The following is a 20,629-nucleotide window of genomic DNA, read 5'->3' on the forward strand; positions in this document are numbered from 1 at the left end:
AAGCCTTTCTTGGGAACGGCTGCCAACCGGCACATCGGCCCCCTGACAGTGACTGACAGCCGGTCTGACCAATAGTGTTGTGCTTTCCCCGCAGGAGGGGTGACTTTGCCCAACGAGATTGGGCGGATGGGCGGGACTTCAAGCAGCTCCTTCCAATCAGGAAGGGACGCAAGTAGGCGGGACATCGCCCCGCTCCGGCGGCTCAGAGCGGCGGGGGAGGCGGAGCGATTCCCGGGGCGGGCCAATCGGACTGCTCGAGGGGCGGGGCCACGGCAGCACCGCCCAATGGCGGGGGCGCGGGGCGGGGCCCGCCGCGGGGCCCGGCGGTGGCGGCGGCGGCGGCGGCGGCGGCGGTGGGGGCGGGGGCGGGCGCGCGGCCGGGCGTTCGGTTGCCGAGCAGCGCGCGCAGGGCGGGCGGGGCGCGGCGGGGGCCGGGCCGCGCGGGCGGGGCGGGCGCGCTGCGGGCCGTGCGCGCGGCGATGTGAGAGCGGCGGCGCCGGGCCCTGTCCGCGCCCCCGGCCGCGCTCCCTCCGTCCCTCCTCGCCCGCGCCGTCCCCGCGGCTCCCGCCGGCCCCCGCGGGCCGGGCCCCGCGTTATGTCGTGATCCCGGGCGGGCGGCGCTGCTGCTGCTGCTCATGGGGCTGCTCAGGATTATGCTGCCGCCCAAGTTGCAGCTGCTGGCGGTGCTGGTCTTCGGGGTGGCCGTGCTGTTCCTGGAGAACCAGATCCAGAAGCTGGAGGAGTCCCGCGGCAAGCTGGGTGAGCGGCGGCGGGCGCGGCCGGGCGAGGCGCGGGGGGCGGCAGCGCCGGGCGCTGAGGGAGCCCCGGCGGGCTGAGGGAGCCCCGGCGGGCTGAGGGAGCCCCGGCGGGCTGGGGGAGCCCCGGCGGGCTGAGGCAGCCCGGCGGGCTGGGGGAGCCCCGGCGGGCGCTGCTGCCGCTGGCGCCGTGCGCCGCCGCCCCCCGCGCCACGGGACGCGATCGGTGCGGGCCGGCCACTCTGCAGAAGGGGCTGTCCGCGGCAGCCTTGGCCTCTGAGTGCATTTGTTTGTTCTGCGAGATCAGGAGATCTGTGAGGGGTCAGCGCTGGAAGACAGCCGTGTCTGTGGTGTCTGAACGGGTTTTGTCAGAGCCGCGGTGCCCGCGGCCGTGGGCAGCAGCGGCCGGCCTGCCCGTGCCTCCTCAGGCACCTGGCGCGGAGCACGGCAGCAGCCGTGGTGCCCAGACTGAGGCTGGTGCTGCCGCTGCTGCAGCGAATTACCATCTTCTTCACATCTGATTTCTAATTCCGACGTTTTACTAACGCTTGGCACTGTAAAGGAAAGCACGGTGTAAAGAAAAGAAAGCTGAAGGTATTGCTCTTAATGACAAATAGGTAGTTTGTTTAACTCTCACAGAAATCTCTTGTGTAAAATTTCTTCTACTTTTCCTGCCTTAAAAGGATATTTTTAGAGTAATATCTGCCTGGCGGGTAACATCTTACTACTTTGTCTGTTGTACATTAGGCTGCAGAACTTGTAAAGATTTTACATTGCTTAATCAAGAGTCTCCAGGATGTGAAAAAACACCATTCTCATCCTCGTTTGTGGTGCCTAGGAGTTGTGAAAACAGAGCACTGCCACTTCTGCTGTATACAAGATAAAAGAACTGGTTTGCAAACTTTAGATTTGCTTTCTCCTATTATTTGAATATACTAAGATATTTAGATTATTAACAATAGTTAATAGTGTAAATATAAGTTGGTAGGAAGAAAAGTGCACATCGTGTTCCTTCTGGTGTTAACAGTAGAAGTGGATTTGAGTGACGTGGGAAGTTTAACAATGAGTTTTTAACAGAGTTCACATAACTTAATGTTGAGCTGTATGAGTGCCATTGAGATTTTACTTCACAGCATTTCTTTTCCACTTCACTCTCTCTAAACTGCATATTAGTGATTAGGACCCTGGAAACTGCAGTGTTGAGGGAAGACTGCTTGAGTTGAGGGAAGCCCTTAGTCTGCATACTTCTCAACTGAAAGTTCTTACCAATTATAATCGAGACATCTTTTTGCAGGGTCTCAATAACTGTAAGTTAAGTGGCATAGCCATGGCTTCAGTGCTTCTGTTGCTGACAGTGTGTGTTACTTTAGGGAAATCTACCTCCTGGCATGAAAAGAATAAAATAATGCACGTGATAATAAAGAATTTTGCTGGTAAAACAACTTTTTCCTTAATATAGATGCAATGGGCATGTCTAACTTACATATTTAGAGGATTAAAATAGTCATACTGTTTTGGGACAAGAATCTAGTTACTATCTTCTGCTGATTTTATTTCTCAAGGAGAACGGAAAACTTGTAAAATTTCTTAAAAGTAAGATGGAAAGATTTTCTTTGTGTGCAACTTAGTGGTGGCTCTCCAAAACCCATGGAAGGAAGGGGAAAAGGACTTTCTGCAGCAGCTTTGAACTCGGATTCCAGTTTTTAGTGTGAGAGTATGCTTTGTTAAAAAGCTTCTAGCTGTCTGAGTGTCTCCCTTATCACACGTTTGGTATGTATTTTATGACTAGCAAATATTAAGATTTCATTACAGCTGGTTTTTTACCATCATGTTTGGTTAGATTTCTACTGAGCTGCATTTTGGCAAATGGTTTTCTCCAGATAGAAGTAATTAATTGGCCTAATGCACTTGAATGTCATTTTTCTCCGTGCCCCCTAAAAGAATGGTGTGGGGGTGATACTGTGATTAGAGGGTAAGGACAAAGCAGCTCTTTTGGTCTTTCGGTTGTGTTTCAGTGGGTGCTTTATGTCAGCGTTTGGGGACTGGGTTTTGAGCTGTGCCATGTGTTTGCATTGATATATCGTGATAAACTGTCATCTTGGGAGGTTCTTGAAAGAGTAAGGCATTGGCTAGGAAAACCAAATGACTTCAGATTTGATAGCAAAATAATTGTGCAGTCTTATCAGCAGTTCTAAAAATGTTCAACTGTTCTTTCAGACAGAAAGGGCTTTATCCAAATCCTTCACATATGAACAATTCCAGATTCTGTAGGGAAGAGTTGGGGGCCTTAATTTCAGTTTAATAACTTCAAATATCTTGCCTGTAAGGTGAAATTGGACCATGTTTCTGGGTGAAAAAAGAATGGGAACCTCTTTTTATTCTGTAAGACTTTATATGGGTAAACGTGGTCACCCTGGCAGACTTCTTAGTTGAGAAGTATAGGACATAAAAGCAAATGGCCATCACAAATGCTGCTGCTGCTTTTTGTGACCAAATTGCTATGATCCTTTAAAAGGGTATTTGTAAACCTGTGAGCTTTTTAATATGAAAAATAACTTACTAATTAAAAAAAAAGTAAGTAAAAATATTAATCTTAACTCCTTTGCAGCTCTTTACAAGTAGTTTGTAGTGGTGAGATCACAAGCAGAGTGCAAACAATTCGAAATACCTTTTTTTGGTGAGATTTCTACCTACAGCTATTAATCTTTCATATTGTTATAGGTTTACATGATAAATTAGCATGCTTTGCAGACTAAGCTGTCCCTAATTGCCAGTGAGAACTTTAATGTTTTTATTTAAGCCTGGTGTAGGTATGTGCCTGTTAGCTCTAGGAATGCACAGCCCCAGTAGAGAGTATTGCACATAAAAGGCAAATGTTGAGGTTTCATTGTTGATTCCTGGAACAGAAGAACAGAAGTGATGTGTGACTGCCTCTTTTGGGTTTTGGAAGCCTACTGAGTGCAGCTCTGCCTTTGGTATAAATTGACCTAGCATTTAACATGTTTTACCATGCCATCTCCTGCATTGCCATTAGTATTTGTTGTGAATTGGATAAAAAATGACCTAGCTGGATGAAATCCATGCCTATCTTCTCTTCCCTCCCCAAGATTTTGTAATTTATTGGTTGGGAGAAGGAAGAGGGAAGTTCATATATGTTCTTCCAGTTCTTCTGTTAAAATAATAGTGTTTTACAACACCAAGCACTCGAAGTACTTCAGGTTTGGCCAGGGAATGGGACAAGACCTTGTCTCATTTGAGGATTGAAGTCTGCAGGATTGATGGGAGAAGCTGAGGATAGGAGATGGAGAAGGATTGCTCTTTGGTGGGGAGGAAATGAAATAATAATGCTATTTTCTAGCTCTGTAGTGATGTTTACATGTTGTATTTGGAAAAAGTTTTTGTCTGAGAAACACAGTATACCATAACGGCAAAAGCTAGGGTTGAACCTGCTTCAGATCTTTTTGAGAAACTTCTTAGCTGTAATGTGTTTCTTATGTTAAATTATAAACAAAATAATGGCTCGTATCTATTAATTCAGCATCTTGAATTCAGTGTATAGAAGTCTGTAATTTAAAAGAAATCCTTAGTATTTTACTTTTTCAATTTTTTTTGTTTAAAAATACTTAAATCATTTGAAAGGCTAAGGCTCTTTTCTTTAGCCTAGGAAAGAAAATTGAATTGACGATTTATATCCAGATTTAAAAAAAAATTAGGGTAGTTTCCTAGCGTACGTTACCCTTGCTGGGGTAGTATCTTTCTAAGCACTTTGTGCCTAATAAACCACTGTTCCCTTGAAGTTAAAGGATTTAACTTCCCAGTGATTAAGTCTTATGCTTTATGGACATATAAGATTTTCTGCTTTTTTGGGATATGAAATGATGGGCATTTCATGTTTCCTTTATTTAGAAATAAAAAAATCTCCTGTTGGTAGGCCTGCCTGTTGCATGTTGTTGGAAAATCCCTCAGAAAAGTTACTAAGTTGTCTGTTCTAATATAGCACGCATGGTTCCTTAGCATATTGTTATTTTTGTAATTGAGCATTTATAAAAAGGGACATAGAACATTTATAAAGAGGAGTTCGTGATTCTTGGCAGGTCTGGCCACACACAGGTATGCAAATAATTCCCTAGATTTTTTCTGAATTAGTATATCTCCATCCAGTGGAATTTTTCTCCACTTTGTCTTGCTGCTTTTATCATACTTTTTCACTTGGTTCTCTCTTACCATTCCCTTTCACCGTGCCTCTGGTTGTTCCAAATGGTTTCAGAATAAATTTTACACGACTCCCATACTACAATTGTACTTCCCATTGAAAACTGTGATGCTGAGCAATTGTAAGAATATATTTATTGTTGATTTATGTTGTTTGTGGTTTTATATTTCTTTATAACTGTTGGGGGAACAAATGTTACAGCTGTTGGTGTTCTATTTTCTATGAAATTAGTAATGTCTGACATTTGACTAGTACAGAACTGTGGACATTCCCAAGCACACACCAAGGCAGTTCAGACTTGCTAAAGGGTCTGTGACTTGATCTCCCCTACTTTTGCTGGTACCCCAACAGTTGGTTATAACAGTGGAAATAAGAGGCATAACTTTTAAAATACCTTTCCCCTTCTGCATGTGAGAACCTGCGGTATTGTTGGACCTACTTTGCAGGCATTGTGCTTTTAGTGAAATAACTTGGAAAATTGGTGATGTGCTGAGAGCTGTGCCTTCGCTTCTAATAGCAGATGCTGTGCTGAAGGGTTATCTGGCAGGGGGATATTTTTGTTAGAGATATTTTGAGGGCAGTTCTGAGAGATTAAATGGACTTGAGAAAACAGATAAAGCACCTCCAGTCCCTCCCAGTCCCTCTAACCACGGGCAATGGATGAAGTAATCACCAGGTAAGGCACTCTTGTCTTTCTGGATTCTCCACTGAAAAAGGCCAGATTTGGGCCAGTACAAATATGTCTATGTTACTTAGGCACAAATTTAGGTTGAAGAGCTCATAGAACAGCAGTACCATTCTCCGTGGAAATCCTGGAAAAGAGACATGTTCACAGTCACCTCTGTAGGAAAAGGCTTGTGGGACAGTCAAAGGGATATGAGTACCTTGTTCTTCTTCATTGTGAATTAATGCAATATTAAAATTTGGTGATAATAGCTGTGAGTTCAAGGCTGACAACTTCAGGAGAAAGTGTTCAAAGGAGTTCTGCATCCTGTTCTTCCATATCATTGTTTTTTTACTTAGGAAGATAGACTGGGTTATTTCAACAATGAAATATCTGGCAGGTTTTTGTACTGTGCTTAGCACTCTAAAAGGAGAAGTGGTAACACTATTGGAAAACAGAAAAAACTACATTTGATGCCTTTATTTACTCTGTGCTAAAGCAATTAACACAACAGCATTATGGCATAAAGGGATGTCAGTGCTCACTTTGTTTTTCTTGTCTGTTTTCTACTTCTGAGCATGGCAAAGGTAATTTTCACATCTGCAATATACCTCTGAAATCCAATGATTGGAAGTTCCTAGGTCTTTTGTTTTGTTACCTCTCACTAGAGGCTACTATATATATATACACTACCTGTCCAAAAGACCTTGTTAAACTATGTAAACCTTGGATTTAATATAACAGATTTGCTTCCAGTTTATCCTGTTTGCAGGGGAAGCTGAGGATGCCCCATCCCTCGGCGTGTTTAAGGACGGGTTTGATGCCTCTCTGAGCAGCCTGCTCTAGTGAAAGGTGTCCCTGCCCATGGTGGGGATATTGGAACTAAATGATCCCTTCCAACCCAAGCCATTCTATGGTTCTGTATACGTGTGAAGGGAAATAAATTGTGGAATTTTTTTTCTTCTGTATTTCAGAAAACTGACGTATTTGAAGCTGGATTTTTTTTTCTTTGCATAGCTTTGTATTGCCCCTGGCTGCTGAAGTTAGGGACATTTGAGCAGTTCATGAAGAAGTAATTTCCATATCTACTGACTGGCAAGCATGAGTCACTCACTGCTAGACTTATTCTGGCCAGACTGGTCTTGTCTTCTAATAATGAGCACCTTCCCTCAATTCTTGCTTCTCCTCGGGAAATAGATGGCTTTTGCATATGGAATCCTCCATGCATTATCACTTCAGTGGATCAAAAGACAGTCTTTTTGTGTAACTGTGTGCAATCTGTAGGTTTTGTCACTTATCTAAAGTGTATTTAAACCTTGTCAAAGCAGTATTAAAATAGTGGTAAGAGCTCTGCTTGAAATCTGTTTATGTATCTGAAATACTAGCCTGGCAAGCATAATGAGAGTTCCATGCTGTAGAAAAATAGCTGAACTAGTATGTATATTTGCATTATTTTTTCAACTGGAAATAAAAGATAAAAGACTGAGTGAAAGGACTCCAGTGTTGTGAGAGGCATCTGAAATTTGTCCAGCTGGCTGCAGCCTTTCATAAATATGTACAGACTCTTAGCTGCAATCTGGGGGACAGGCACTATCTTTTTCAAACCCTCAGCTTCATGTGGTGCTTAAGCCCATCCATTGTGTTGGAATCGCCCCCTCCCCTGAAAACGTGGCTCTGTGGAGTTGGTGTCTTCAAAGCCCGGCCTCTTCAGAACTGCGGCATTCAGAGAAGTCTTCACCCACTTAGGAGAGGAAAGCAAACCTCTTTCCTTGCTGGTTCTTTATTCACCCCCCAGCTCCTCTCCACTTGACATTTTAAGTTCTGGAGAACTCAGGTCCCTCCGTTTGGCATTCCTATAAGTAATTGCCTGTAACACAATAACTGCTAATGCTGATTATAGTTGTTATGCCCAGGCACTTCTCTAAAGATACCGAGTGTCGATACTCACGGAAGCATTCCTGTTGCACAGATTTGTGTGGCTCTGTGTTGGGATACTCTGACAATCAGGACATCAGTGTTACTGCAGGACGTGCCCATGAGTGTCAGAAACTGCCTTCATAATGAGTGTCTTTATGTTATCAAAGGATTCTTCCATTGCTATAGTTCAACTTTTTATGGCTAGAAATTAAGAGCATATTTTTACCATACAGGTATTGTTTGCAGGTGGGTCTGCAGAGAACCCAACTACATCCATGTGTCCTTTTATTGTCTCTGGTATTCAGCATATTATTATTGTCCTTACTTTGCAATATTGTTGTGTCATTATGGTTTCTATAAGATTACTGCTATAATAATTATTATTCAAGCTTCTGGTACTGATAAAATTCATCATGAGTAGCTAGAAGTCTAGGGCAGTGAAAGCATTAATAAGATAATTAAATGAATAAGTATTTGGAAAAAACCTTTCTATCACTTTGGCCCAGTCTTTGTCTTCCTTCTTCATGTCCACTTTCTGTATCTGATTAGAGTTTAAAGTGACAGCTGACATCCTTTTTTTCATCAGCTTGCTGTTTAATTCTGAATACTAATTTGTGTTGAAACATATGTAAAACTTAAGTGCTGTTTTGATAAAACAGCTTTTGATGATTTTGAAGTGTTTATGCAAACCTTGTGCATAATTGCTATAAAACTGTAAAGAGTGTGGGGATGGGTTCTTGGGTTCCTTAAATTAAAATGCATATATTCCCCGTTTACTTCTGTAGTGGCTTTTCTCTCAGACAATCTTATTTTCTTCTTCTTTTTTTCCTAATATGTATAAAAATACATAGGTGAGAGTATGGAGTATATAAATCTATCATATATATAATCCTATGAAATACAAATCTGATCTGTATATATATTCCTCACCCACATTGTCTATATTTTCTGATGTTGTGATATATAAGACTGATCTTTCTTGGACAGCAGATTGAAAGGCAGTGGCATTTCATTTCACTTTGAAAAAGGTGCAAAAAGACTTGAGAATAAAAAGGAATTTGGAAGTATGAGAGCAATTGGACAGAGATTATGCTTATGTATCTCACTTTCTGCAAAGTGAAGGGGAAATCCAGTTTAATTATTTTTTCCCCCTTGGATCTTTTCCCTGTGTATCTTTCCTCTCTCATATTTCTGCTAACTTTTTTTCTGGATATATTATTGTTGAATGTATTCAGGACAATTGCATGAATAGCATATCTGTATCTTCATTGAAATATTTCTGTTTCTTTACATTAATTCTCTGGAGGGCTTAGGAGGAATGAGAAGTCACTTTTTGCAAAACATGACTTTTTGCAATGGATTTTAATATACAAAATCTTAATTGACAATTGATTATATTAGAGTTGATATTGATCAGTTATTCTAAGCAAAGGATTTCATTAATTCTAACAAGAATTTAAAAATTTAGAGTAAAAGTCAAGCAATAGGATGTGAAAATGATAGAATTTGATTCTGACACATTAAATAGACAAAAAGTTTCCTACATAATGAAACAAAGCACTAAGATTTTGGCTCCTTCAGCATTTGAGTGACAGACATAAATTGCGGAGAAGATTTTTTTCTTTTGTTTTTTTTTTTTGGATGTAATTTAGAAGTTTTTTATTCCTTCAAGAAAAGAGGATTAATATTTACAAAAGCTGAGTCCAGCCATGTCCTTCTATTGTCTGCAGTAAAACTAATATCTCACAGGGTTTTATTCCCAAGCTGAAGGACAAACCACTATAGCCTGTCTCCTGCCCAAAACACTCTTGAGCACAAGTGTATGATCACTTTCTGAAGATGTGGTTTTGTACGTGGCACACAAAATAGCTTGTTAGAGGATCTGTATTTTTTGAAACAAAGCCATAAAGTCAGGTTTTTTGTATGCTGGCATTGAGTGAAGTGTTTCATTGGTAGAATCTCATTTCAGCTGCACTCCTAGTGAGAACTTCAGAGCCAAGGTTTTTCAGCATCTCATTTGTCAGTAAACCTTCAGCAGTGTGCACTCTTAAAAAGTGTAAAAAGATATCTTCTTGGCAAAATACCTACAATATAATAATATTCTTGATATGTTATCCTATGAACTGAGATGACTGTAGCACTAAAATGCTTTCCTTTAATCAAATTAGTGCCTTTGGGAATAATGAATGTCTTGGAGTTTGCCCTTCTTCCCCCCTTTTTTTAAATTTGAACCAAAATAAAGACCCTTACAAAGCCCTCCTCCTTATCTGAGAATAATTTAGGCTGTTTTAATAGATTTTTAGTCAGAGTAGCTGTTTTATATTAAGTTTGTTGATTCTGCTAACAAGGAAAGCTTTTGAAGATAAGTACCTAATAAATAGTTTGCTGCTTTGTGATGAAGTGATTAGATCTTGCTGTCCAATTTGATGACTTCAAACTGTGTATAGTGGGATTGAACTGAGTATGTTTTTGAAGTCCATTTCACTTAAAAAGATGAGCATTTCAAGAGTAGATGTATATTTGCTGTTCAAAGACTTCCTGTCATAAAATGACCTTTTAGTGTATAGCATTTAGTAGGAATTGAACTGTTTTGTAAATTTACTGTCTATTTTTATCAAAACAAATCTATTTTTAAAATACTTCGGGCTGTCTCTCCTTTTGCTGTCCGTATTGTTATCCAGCGTGCTAATTGCCACTGCTGCTGTTGGTTTGAGTGAGGGCAAAACTTGCTCTGGTGTTTTCTCAGAGCCTCTTTAGGTTGAAAGTTAGCTTCAACAGGAGTGTATTTAATATTTTTGTTTGATCGAGCTATAAAAAACACCCTGTAAAATTTGTGGCATACTGCTTGTTTTATACCTGGAGACAAGGGCTTATTGTCTGTGTTGAATGTGTATGCAGTAGTCTAGGTGGTTTTGGCTAAAAGTGTCAGAATGCCTTACTTTCTAGTGGGCTAGTAATATTTATTCTAGTACTTTCTAGTGGGCTAGTAATATTTATTCTAGTCCTTGAACTGCCCCACAAACATGCATTCTGAGCCAAAAGCACAGGCTGAATGACCAGAAATACCCGTGTAAGCTTACACTTAAATACAGCAGTGTTTATGACCTGTCATGTCTTGTACAGTCTTGAATTTTATCTTTGAAACTATTCAATGGCCAAAACAGTTAAGGTTATGTAAAACCTTCTACACAGAATTCAGTTAGAGCTGCTTTTATTTAAAAAAAAAATGGTTGATGGTTGATGAAGTAAAATTTCTACCAGTCATAGAGGGGCATAAGAGGGCTGGAGAAGTGACAGAAGAGCTATTGAAGTTAGCAGAGGATGTGTGAAGTGTTCTCCCAGCAGTGTGTCTGGCACTCTGGTGGGAGAGAATCACTCCAGTGAGAGCCAGGGTAGCAACCAGAGCTGTACCCAGCTCCCCCACCAGCAGGAATCAGAGCTTGGAGCATGAAGTTAAAATAACTCTTGATTTGCTGTGGGCCTTGAACTGCAGAGATGGCATAAGTTGGCTTCTGGACAGGAGGGGACAGCCATCCCTTTGCCCAATCCAGAAAAAAAAATGGTACAGGATACTGGTCAGGCTTCTTGGTTATTCCTGAGGTGTGTTAAGTGAATTTGGCCTAAGGGCAAATTTATCTTGTAATCACGTGGTCAGACATAGAGGAGAATATTAAAAATTACCTTATAGAGAGGGTAGGACAAGAAGAAAGTACATGTATGAAAGGATCAGTGCAACTTCTGCATTTGTGAGCTACCCAGTCTTTCTGATCCCAATAAAAAGCCAGTGAGTACTGGGGAATATGCTTATTTTCAAGGCTGGCTTCACTAGTTTAACTCACTGAAAATGTACTTGCTTCTGATTCCTATTGCTTTGTCATTCACCCTCTACAAGGCTGTTAAACCCTTCTCTCCTTTCTGATACGAAAAACCAGCATAAAACTGGTGTTGGTTTAGCACAAGAAATGATAAATCAAACAGCAAAACATTTAAATGTATCCTCTTCTGGTTTTCCTGTCTGTGCCTTCCAAACCATACTCTGAAAAATATGGTCTCACTGACATGCTTGTGGGGGCATTTTTCTAAACATTTGTGGTTGCTGGAGCAACCCAAAGTATTGTTTCTACTGATTTTTATGTGCCTACTTAAGTGTGATTGCATACTGCAGATGGCAAGGCAGTCCTAATATGAGAATTAAGAAAGAGAAATACATGATAAATTATTCACATATCAGGTTTAAAGAAAAAAAAAAAAGTGTGAAGGAAGAATGAAGATACTGAAAGATGTCTGAGGGTTTTTTCCTTGTTTTAATCCATAATAAAAAGCCCTTGGAAACTGAATGACTAAGGAGCATTAGTGGAGATTATGTGGAGGTTTTAAATATGTGCACGTTTTGGGGATGGAAGCTTGTATCAAGGAATGTTGCAGTTGAAAGCACATATTGTTTTGCAATAAGTAATGATATGTAATAGATTTCTTAAACTAGTGCTATAAAATATTCATACAAGATAGTTGTTTTGATGGAAATTATGAGAAAAGGTTTTAAATGTTAAGTGAGATTGAAATTTTAGTTTTCAAGAATGAATCTAGGAAAATGGTAAAAATTTTTAGACTTAATTCTTCTCATTATATATCTTAAAACAATGTGGAAATAAAAATAACACAATGTGCTTTTTAAGTATGAGAAAACCTGCTGAATGTCTGACAACTTGACACTTAAGCAGCAAAATCTGTGAAGTATTCATGTAGCAGTAGGAATATGAAATGAAATGATTGTTCCTACATCCATTTTACTAAATGTATATTAAGTATTTGTATGTAAATATAAACATGAGATGGCCCTCTAGAGATAACTACTATGCAAGGAAACATATATGAACATCCTCTCACATAGCCAGGAATTGATTTTGATGAATTTTCTGGCCTTGCTTGTCCACAAGCTCTACAAATTCTGTTAAAATCCTTCAACCTTTGCTGTAACAGGTTGCACAATTAAATAGCGACCTAAATTAGCTTTTCTATAGAAAAATGCCTACTCCTTACCAATACACATCAGACAGAACTACCAGGTAAAGTTTTACGGGATAATGGTTAACTGAAGTAGAGACATAAAACCATAAAAAGAGATTGTTTTTCATTTGGTCAAAACCTTGTAGCAATGAGTTTGAGGAGCTAAAAAGCCTATGATGTTTAATAATCAAGATGCATTGATTTCAAACTTGACTAATCTTGTTCTCTTGTGTAATTTCAGTTGCATCCTTCATCATTTTCTTGTGGTGTGTAATATATATGGCAATTTGATTTTAAGCGACTGCATGCTAAGATGGAATGTGGGAATGTGCAGTATGCTAGTGAGTTGTGTCACTGTCCCAGGGAGAACCCTCATAGAGGTTTTGAGTGTTTGATTTGGTTTCAGAGCAAAGGATCTTGGGTTTTGGGCAGTTTGTAGGTAGAAAGAACTTAATGATTTAAGGATAATTATTTTCTCAAGTTTATCACTGCTTCTTGTTTGATCTAAGTGTGTGGTCAAAGTTAGCTAAAAGTATCTCAACATTCCTTGAAAAGTGTGGCACTTAAATTATTACCAAATGTAAAGTTTTTAGGAGGCCTGTCATCCAAGAATTGTTAGTGAGTGTCAAAGAACATATGAATTATTTGCCAAAAGCATCCATGGTAAGTGTAGCAGGTTTTCTCTAACAATTTTTTTAGAAAACAAGTAAGTTTGTTTACATAGTTTGTAAACTATGACTAAGCTTATTGCAATCATTACACATCTTAGTGCTATTGTTTTATTTTACACTGCTCCTTGACAGCAGTAGTGATCTTATAAATCAGTAAAAGTTGGTTAGGCTTTGATTTGATACTTTTTTTAAAAATAAAAAATAGCCTGATCTAAAATAATCATCCAAAATTGCACTTCAGTACTCACTAAGCATCCTGTCACAGTACCTTCCAGTACTCATCACTGAGTGCTTGTTCCATGAAGTGGTTGTGTTTCCAGACTAGAATCAGACTCAAATTTTGCAAAGGTTAATAGTTAAAGCAGTAACTGGATTCTCAGCGTTCTAAGTTTGATTTTGAGCTAGGCTTGTTTGCTTGTTGGTCTGCAGGCTGATTTCAGGTGAATTGGGAATACTTTGTTGTTTGTTTGTTTTTTTTTAATAAAGGAATTGTTATGACCAGAAAATGTCAGTGTAACTTGTACTGACACTTTTATGTGGTAAATGAATGTATTGCTGCTTCTGATGGCAGTCTTGTGATAAGTAGGTTTTATTTTATAATAGTTGGAATAAAACTATGCAGTGACACTGTCTTTTATGATTGGTTGATAAAGAGCTAAACTTTTGTGTTGGTATAGAAATGACTGTTGGGTTTGGGGTTGTTTTGGGGGTTGTTTTTGGGGGGGAGGGGGTGAATTATTTCTGGGTTTTTTAACATGGACATCCAAGAAGAATATTTACTAATGCCAACTGCTGATGTGACATTTTCTAATGAAAATTTAAGATTTCTTGCCTTGAGTGGTCTAACAATCACTGGGTCAACAAAGTGCACATGACTTTCCTTGTTTGTGTGTTTTGTGGACATTTTCCTTTTTATGCTTTGTGAGTCTTGGCTACGATGCTAGAATGAAAAACAATTTTATTGAGCTTTTTGCCATTTTACAGGTTAATTTGTGAACCACTGACTGAACAGAACAACTTTTACAGACTGTAAAGGGCAGCCTTTAACAGGGAGTAAGAATCAAATAAAACTGAGTCTGTTGTGCAGAGTAATTTTCCCATGTTTTGAGTAGTTATGTGAAGCAGGAGGAAGGTTGAGGCTGTTTCTGACCACCTATTTGATCCGCAGCTCACTTATATTTCTGGAGTGCAGCATTTATGATGTAGGTTTAAGCATGAGTCTGTTCATGATGTGTGTTGTCCTGAAGTGACTACAAATAGAGATTTACAGGTCTTCTTTCTGTGTCATTTGTTCCATTGTACTTCACACAAAATAAGGAGAAACTTCTTCTCTTGAAGTCCTGCAACCATCCTTGTTCTGAGAGAATCTTTATAGTTGGGCTTAAATGATTTAATGACATCTTTTTAGTTATTAGTCCATATGGATTGTTAATTATTTAATAAATTATGTTCAGTATGCATTGAAATGAAACCTTTATAGAGTAAGGTACTTTTTATATTAATTGAAAGTAAGCTAATTCAACTAATATTTCAGAGGAGTGCGTATGTTGAGAAGATTGATGCCTGTTTTGGGGACAGTGTATATTTTCTGTGCAGTGTTTCATCATAAAGTCATGCTATTAAAGACTTTCCAGTGTTTAATGTGTATATGGGCAAATATGCTGATTATTCTATTCCTTAACTAAGCAGTAGCCTGTCAGTCTTAGGAGCTCTTTGGTTATTTGAAGAATTTTGACACTTCCATGGCTTTTTCCTTAGAGCAGCTTGAATGCCACTTACTCAGCAGTAAGTAAAATAAAATCAGCTTAGGAGAGCAGCATAGAGTAAATGATGCTGGTAAGAGAAAAGGCATGTAAAATTGCTTGTAAGATGATAACCTTTCATAACATTCTTGAAAACAACCTCTCATATATTGATCTTTTCCCATATTTTTTTATCCTCACTGTGTCTGCAAATATGAAATGTAGTCTTTCAAGGAGTCTTATTTCTTTGTTAAAGACTTGCTATATTGATCTGAAACCACAGAACTGAAATGGATCATATTTTAACAGCGTTCCTTTTCTAATGACAATATATGGCCTTATGTTTAAGTGGAAAACCCACTGCAGTATTACTGTTACTGGAATTTGTGGACCAGTCAGGGAGGGACTTCACTAAAATCTCCTTATGAGATACTGCAAATGGAATACTTCACTGAGATCTGTGTGAGTGGATGGCAGACCTTTACAGACATGATTCATGGAACCATACTGCCAGCTTGCTTCAGAATAAAGTGATGGGAGAGGAAAGACTCTGAATAATCCTGTATGAATGAATACAAATTTTTGTGGTTTCTTTTTGGTCTGGTGCTCCACTTTTCACAGTCCAACTAACAAACACACTTCTTGTTAGTACCACTTTAGGTTTCTCAATAATGGTAAATATAAGAAACTTACCATCTCAGAACAAGAGACAGTTTCTCCTTCTTTCCTGCTTCCTTTGCCAAATGAGGAAATTAAAAGCTGCTGTGTATTAATTATTGCCCGTGATAATTGTGTTGGGGTTGTTGCAAAGACTTACTGCTAACTCTAAAAATGTAAATTTAATAAAGCCAGGGCTTGCAATTAATGAGAGAACTTTTCCCTCTCTCTGAAAAGAAGGGGTGAAAAGTCTTGTAAGAAAACATACACAAAAGCTTGGGGTGATTTTTTTACAAAGTCTGGTTATAAAAACAAAGGAAGTACAGAAGGTCAGAATAACGGTGTAGAAATCTTGATGCTTTCCAGTCTCACTTGTTCTTTTACCTCTACTGTCATAAACCTGTTGCTTCAGAACTTGGCCAAGTGTCTGTAATCCCTCGGAGGAAATGAGTTTCAGTTACAAATACCATCTTAAGCTAATTTAGCCTGGGCTAAACGTACAGCCCTGTATATGCAGTAATACAATTACTCTATTTTTAGACACAATAACCTGCAGGGTGAGGAGAGACAACTGAAAGATGCCAAGAGTCTGTGCAAGCTTGGCTTTAGGGAAGAATAGGAAATCACTAGGTCCAAGTAATTTAGAGCCTGTTAAATTTGCATTCTCTGAACAGATTTTTCCATTCTGGAAACTACACAATATAAATTGAACATTAAATCAACAAATAATATAATTGTAGTCATGTCTGCATGAACCATGTTTTTAAATTCTACTATAGTGAAATTTATGCCAGGAAAACAGGTCTCCAATCAAACAAACAAACAGAAAACCCATTATAAAAAACTCTGTTTGAAGTTTTGAAAACTTTAAATGTGCAAAATGGTTGTTCTTATCCAGTGCACACGAAAACCAGTTGGTTAATAATGTCACAAATGGTTGGGAACAAAATGAGTTCAGGATGATGCACTCTTGTGTATCATAAATTCCTGCAGGAAGTGGTGCTATCAGGAGAACATAAAACACTAAACAGATGTATTGTTGCATGCTGATTATAAAGGCAAGTTAGGCACAGATTTACTGAGATGAGATAGGAACTGGACAGTGAATTTGATACTCCTCCCCTTTCTCATTGCTTTTGTACTGTTCTGTGCTCATCCCCAAAGAAATTGTTATTTTATGGTTTCACAGCACCTTCACTGGGGAAGGACAGTGTTGCTGCCGCTCTGACTGAAACTGTATGGTCTCAACATTGTAACATCACGCAGTAAAAGTTTTTCTAGCTGTAGTTTCAACTATAAAAAAAACCCCACTTGCTTGACCAGTCTTCAAGAAAGCCACATGGTGGGGTTGGTTTAAATCTGGGGAATTTGGTGTCTTGTGAGGAGTAGACAGTTGTTAGTGAAACTGATTATCTGGAGTGTCCTTCTGCAATTAGATTTCTTAAATTTCTAGCATAGTCACACTGCATACAGTGGTACCCAGGGAATGCTTTTGCATTTTTTTTCAAGTGTATATGCATGTTTAAACCTAAATTCTAAAAAAGTCTATTTAAAAGAACAAACAAACAAAAAGTGCTATTGTTTGGGAACAGTTTTCATGTATTTTGAATAGCAGAGTTTAAGTCACTGAGTGTTGGGGCTGTGTGGGCTTTTGAAAAATAACCACGCAGTGTGACCTCTGCAGGTATCTCCTCATTTACATCTGATTTGTGCTCCTTCTAATGCTTTAGAGAGAGGGCTGAATGAGATTTGTGATGTTTTTTAAAAGTCTTTTTAGGCTGTTAACTAGCTAGGAAAAAATCTGAATCTTTTGAAGACAGTGATTAGAATTATAACTTGTATATTTTACTGAACATTAATTCATAGTTGGAACTTGTGATATGTACTTTCTTGTTTGTTTAGAGATTGTGCATTGTTTGATGATAATAAGTTTTTCAGGGGAAGAATTTCACAATACCAGGTGACTGGGTAATGGCAAGCGAAACTTGTTCATATCTAAATGTATTAAGAGAAAAACCACCCCAAGTTTACATATTTTAAATTCTCAATTAGCTGTTCTCACTGAGGCAGGAGTTCTTGCGGTTACAGAAGTTATGTCTAGGGAAACTGCTATGGTCAAACAATGGTCAAAAATGCATGTTAAAAACAAATGATGAACCACATGAAAATATTTTGTTTTCTATTGGATGCAGCAGTTCTGCTCTGTTGGCCTTTCTTGCCCTTCATCATGGAAAAGGTTATAGCAGGCTTGGAAAAGATCTGTGACTGCTGAGGATAATTAAAGAAACAAAGCATCTCCCTATATGGGGAATGATTAAGTAGACAAGGCTCACCAGTCTTGGGAAAACATGTCAGGAAAGGAATGGTAGGAGCCTGTAAGTATAGATAAATGAGCAAGGAATCCCTATAATACAAGTAGTAGGAAACAATCAAAAATTAACTGTTGCTTGATAGCCTCAGAAATGCTGAAACAAACTGGTAACCTGTAGCACACAATGCCACAGCACAAAATGGTCATTGAAGTGCTTAGAAGAGCGAGAGGTAGAACAATCATTCATCTGAAAATTCATTAATCTACTAAGTTGCAAATAGGTGGGTGTTGTTGGTACATCAGGAGTATATAACCTTGTGCTCGAGCTGTTTTTGTCTTCTCCAGACGTCAGTTGGCCTTTGTCAGAAACAGGATATTAGAACCTTGGTCTGAACCAGCAAAACCCTTTAGGTAATGTATACACCAGGACACTTCCCTCAAATACCACATTTCCCTTAAGGCATCCCCATTCATCCTTTTCAGGGTATGCCTGACAACTCTTCAGCATGGTGTAGATTTATAGTTTTTACCTCTTCAGAAGGCAATTAAAGACTTGTGTTTATCATTAGGTACTTAAATTTCAAGCCAGATCTAGGAAAAGATTTGTCAACCCATTTCTTCCAGGAAGGCATGTAGTCTTGCTTTGAAAATGTCATCAAGTAAGGGAGCATTTTCCTTGTTCATTTGGAACCTTTCAGTATTTGAAATAAAGCCACGGTTTCTTAAAATCTGGGTATGGTTGGTCTCGTGTTACAGCTACTGGATCTTACTGTGTTCTCAATGCTCCCTTCTCACCAGCCTGGCGTGTTTTCCCCTGTGAAGGTACTTACATCCTGTAATCATCTCACTTCTCAACCTCTCTGAAAAACTAAGCACAGTGAATTCCCTAAGCCTCTCATTGTAAGGTACCGTTCTGATTCTTGAATCATTTTTATGGCACTTCTGCACCCTCACAGTTTTCCACCAACCACTTTAAAATGTGGACAAAAATAGCATGGAGTGTTTCAGTGGCAGGCTCCTCCCTGCCATGCACTTCATTGGTTTTCCTCTGTTTAGCCCTCCTGACCCATCAGTAGATGCTGTTGGTGATTGCTTGTGCAGCTGCAGATACAGCTGAAATGGCTGGTCGTGTCAGCAAGATGTCATGTTCTGACATTCCCAATTTTTACTGAAATCAAATTGATGGAACTCAGATAACAGCAGCATTATATGAAATTAAAAGCAGGGAATTTATTGAACTGAAAATGCCAACTAATATCTGCCTTCGATTTATTTGCTAGATAGTAGCAACTTAATTTGTAATCAAGATACAGAGCTTTTATAGTATGGAGATAACAGTACAGCTAAAACCCCCAGACTCTTTGAAGAGTTGATATTTGTAGTTTTTAATGATTTGTTTTACTGGTAGGAAAGTCTAGCATCTACTGTCTATCAAATACTGTGAATATATTTAATGTGGAGTTTCCAGTCCAAACTATACTTTAACTGGCATGGAGCCATATTTGTTCAACGGTGCTGCTTTTATTTTTGAGCTGTTTTCAGGTTTGTCCACATGATACTCAGGCATTCAGAAGGATTTCTTTATAGAAGGCAAATCAGCAAAAAACCCAGATCTTCATTTTAAAGGTCTAAGTAGCATTTGGAGTGTGTTTAAATGTGTATGATTGTAGTATTTATTTGAAACACTGCATAATTCCCAGTGTTACAACAGTATGAAATGTGATAGATCATGTTTTAGGATGGGTGATGAATTATATTCTTGGTGTCCTGGTGGAATAAAAAGCATGTAAAGATAAAATGTCTCTTTATTTCTTGCAATTGTACAGTGGAAGAGAAAGCAGCTCACACTTTCATCTCTCAGGTTTTGCTTTATTTCATCATATTGCCATAAGGAAAACTGTTTCCCTTGTTTTTCCTTGAGAAAGTACAGACTTTTTAGATTTTAAACTGACCAGTCATACTGCTGATGTTTGACTACATTAAATATTTGAAATGTAATTTATTCTTGAGAGGAGAGCAAGTTACTTTCCTGCCTCAATGTTTTGATTTCTTTTTGTGATGTGCTTAAGCTGGAGATGAAGTCATTTGTAGCTTGTATTTCTGTTCCATAGCTGATGTTGTCTCACATTAGAGATTGGAAACCCTTGTGGTAGGGTCTCTGCATTGAAAACAATTTATGTATTGTAGCAGCTGCTTTACACTAATAGCTATAGTTATATCTGAGAAGTGAGCTCTTTTAAATTTTAATTATTGTTCCCCTGGCAAAGCAAGTTGCTTTCTATTGTTGCTTCAGATGTAACTTTTAGAATTATGGGTGAGGTATCTGTGTTCCTAGCTTTGAAATCAAGAGATTGAATGCAGCTGAGAAAATAATTACCAACTTGAGATAGAGTGCTCTCTTTTTTATGAAGAAATATTGTTAGAGTGCTCTTTGCTAGGACTGAAGTTGTGATTCAGTATTGAGCACCCTGAGAGATAAAAGAGTGGATAGTTTTTGTCCCTCTGGTTGCCTATGTAAATTTGTTGAATGATGGAGAAGTGGAGCAGCTTACACTTCTGTTCAGCTTTTTGTAAAGCTGTAAATAGGGAAACACAGACAATCACAGTTGTAATGTCAAATGTGAGAGCAGTTGCACTGCTTTATTTATGTAACTGTTTTGTTAAAGTTAAGCAGTATTTTGCAATCTTTGCG

General features: G+C 39.0%; 1 protein-coding gene across 1 annotated transcript in view; it reads left to right on the plus strand.

Annotated features, from left to right (window-relative positions):
- The first annotated feature begins 395 nt into the window (after positions 1-395).
- The window catches only part of HS2ST1 (heparan sulfate 2-O-sulfotransferase 1), a 77,114-nt gene continuing 56,880 nt past the window's right edge, over positions 396-20,629 (plus strand). Inside the window, exon 1 of the mRNA XM_063407448.1 lies at positions 396-759. Coding sequence (XP_063263518.1) covers positions 636-759 — 124 coding nt within the window. The 5' untranslated portion in view covers positions 396-635. The remainder of the gene's footprint in view (positions 760-20,629) is intronic.

This window comes from Prinia subflava, chromosome 10, assembly GCF_021018805.1.
Source record: "Prinia subflava isolate CZ2003 ecotype Zambia chromosome 10, Cam_Psub_1.2, whole genome shotgun sequence".
NCBI lineage: Eukaryota > Metazoa > Chordata > Aves > Passeriformes > Cisticolidae > Prinia > Prinia subflava.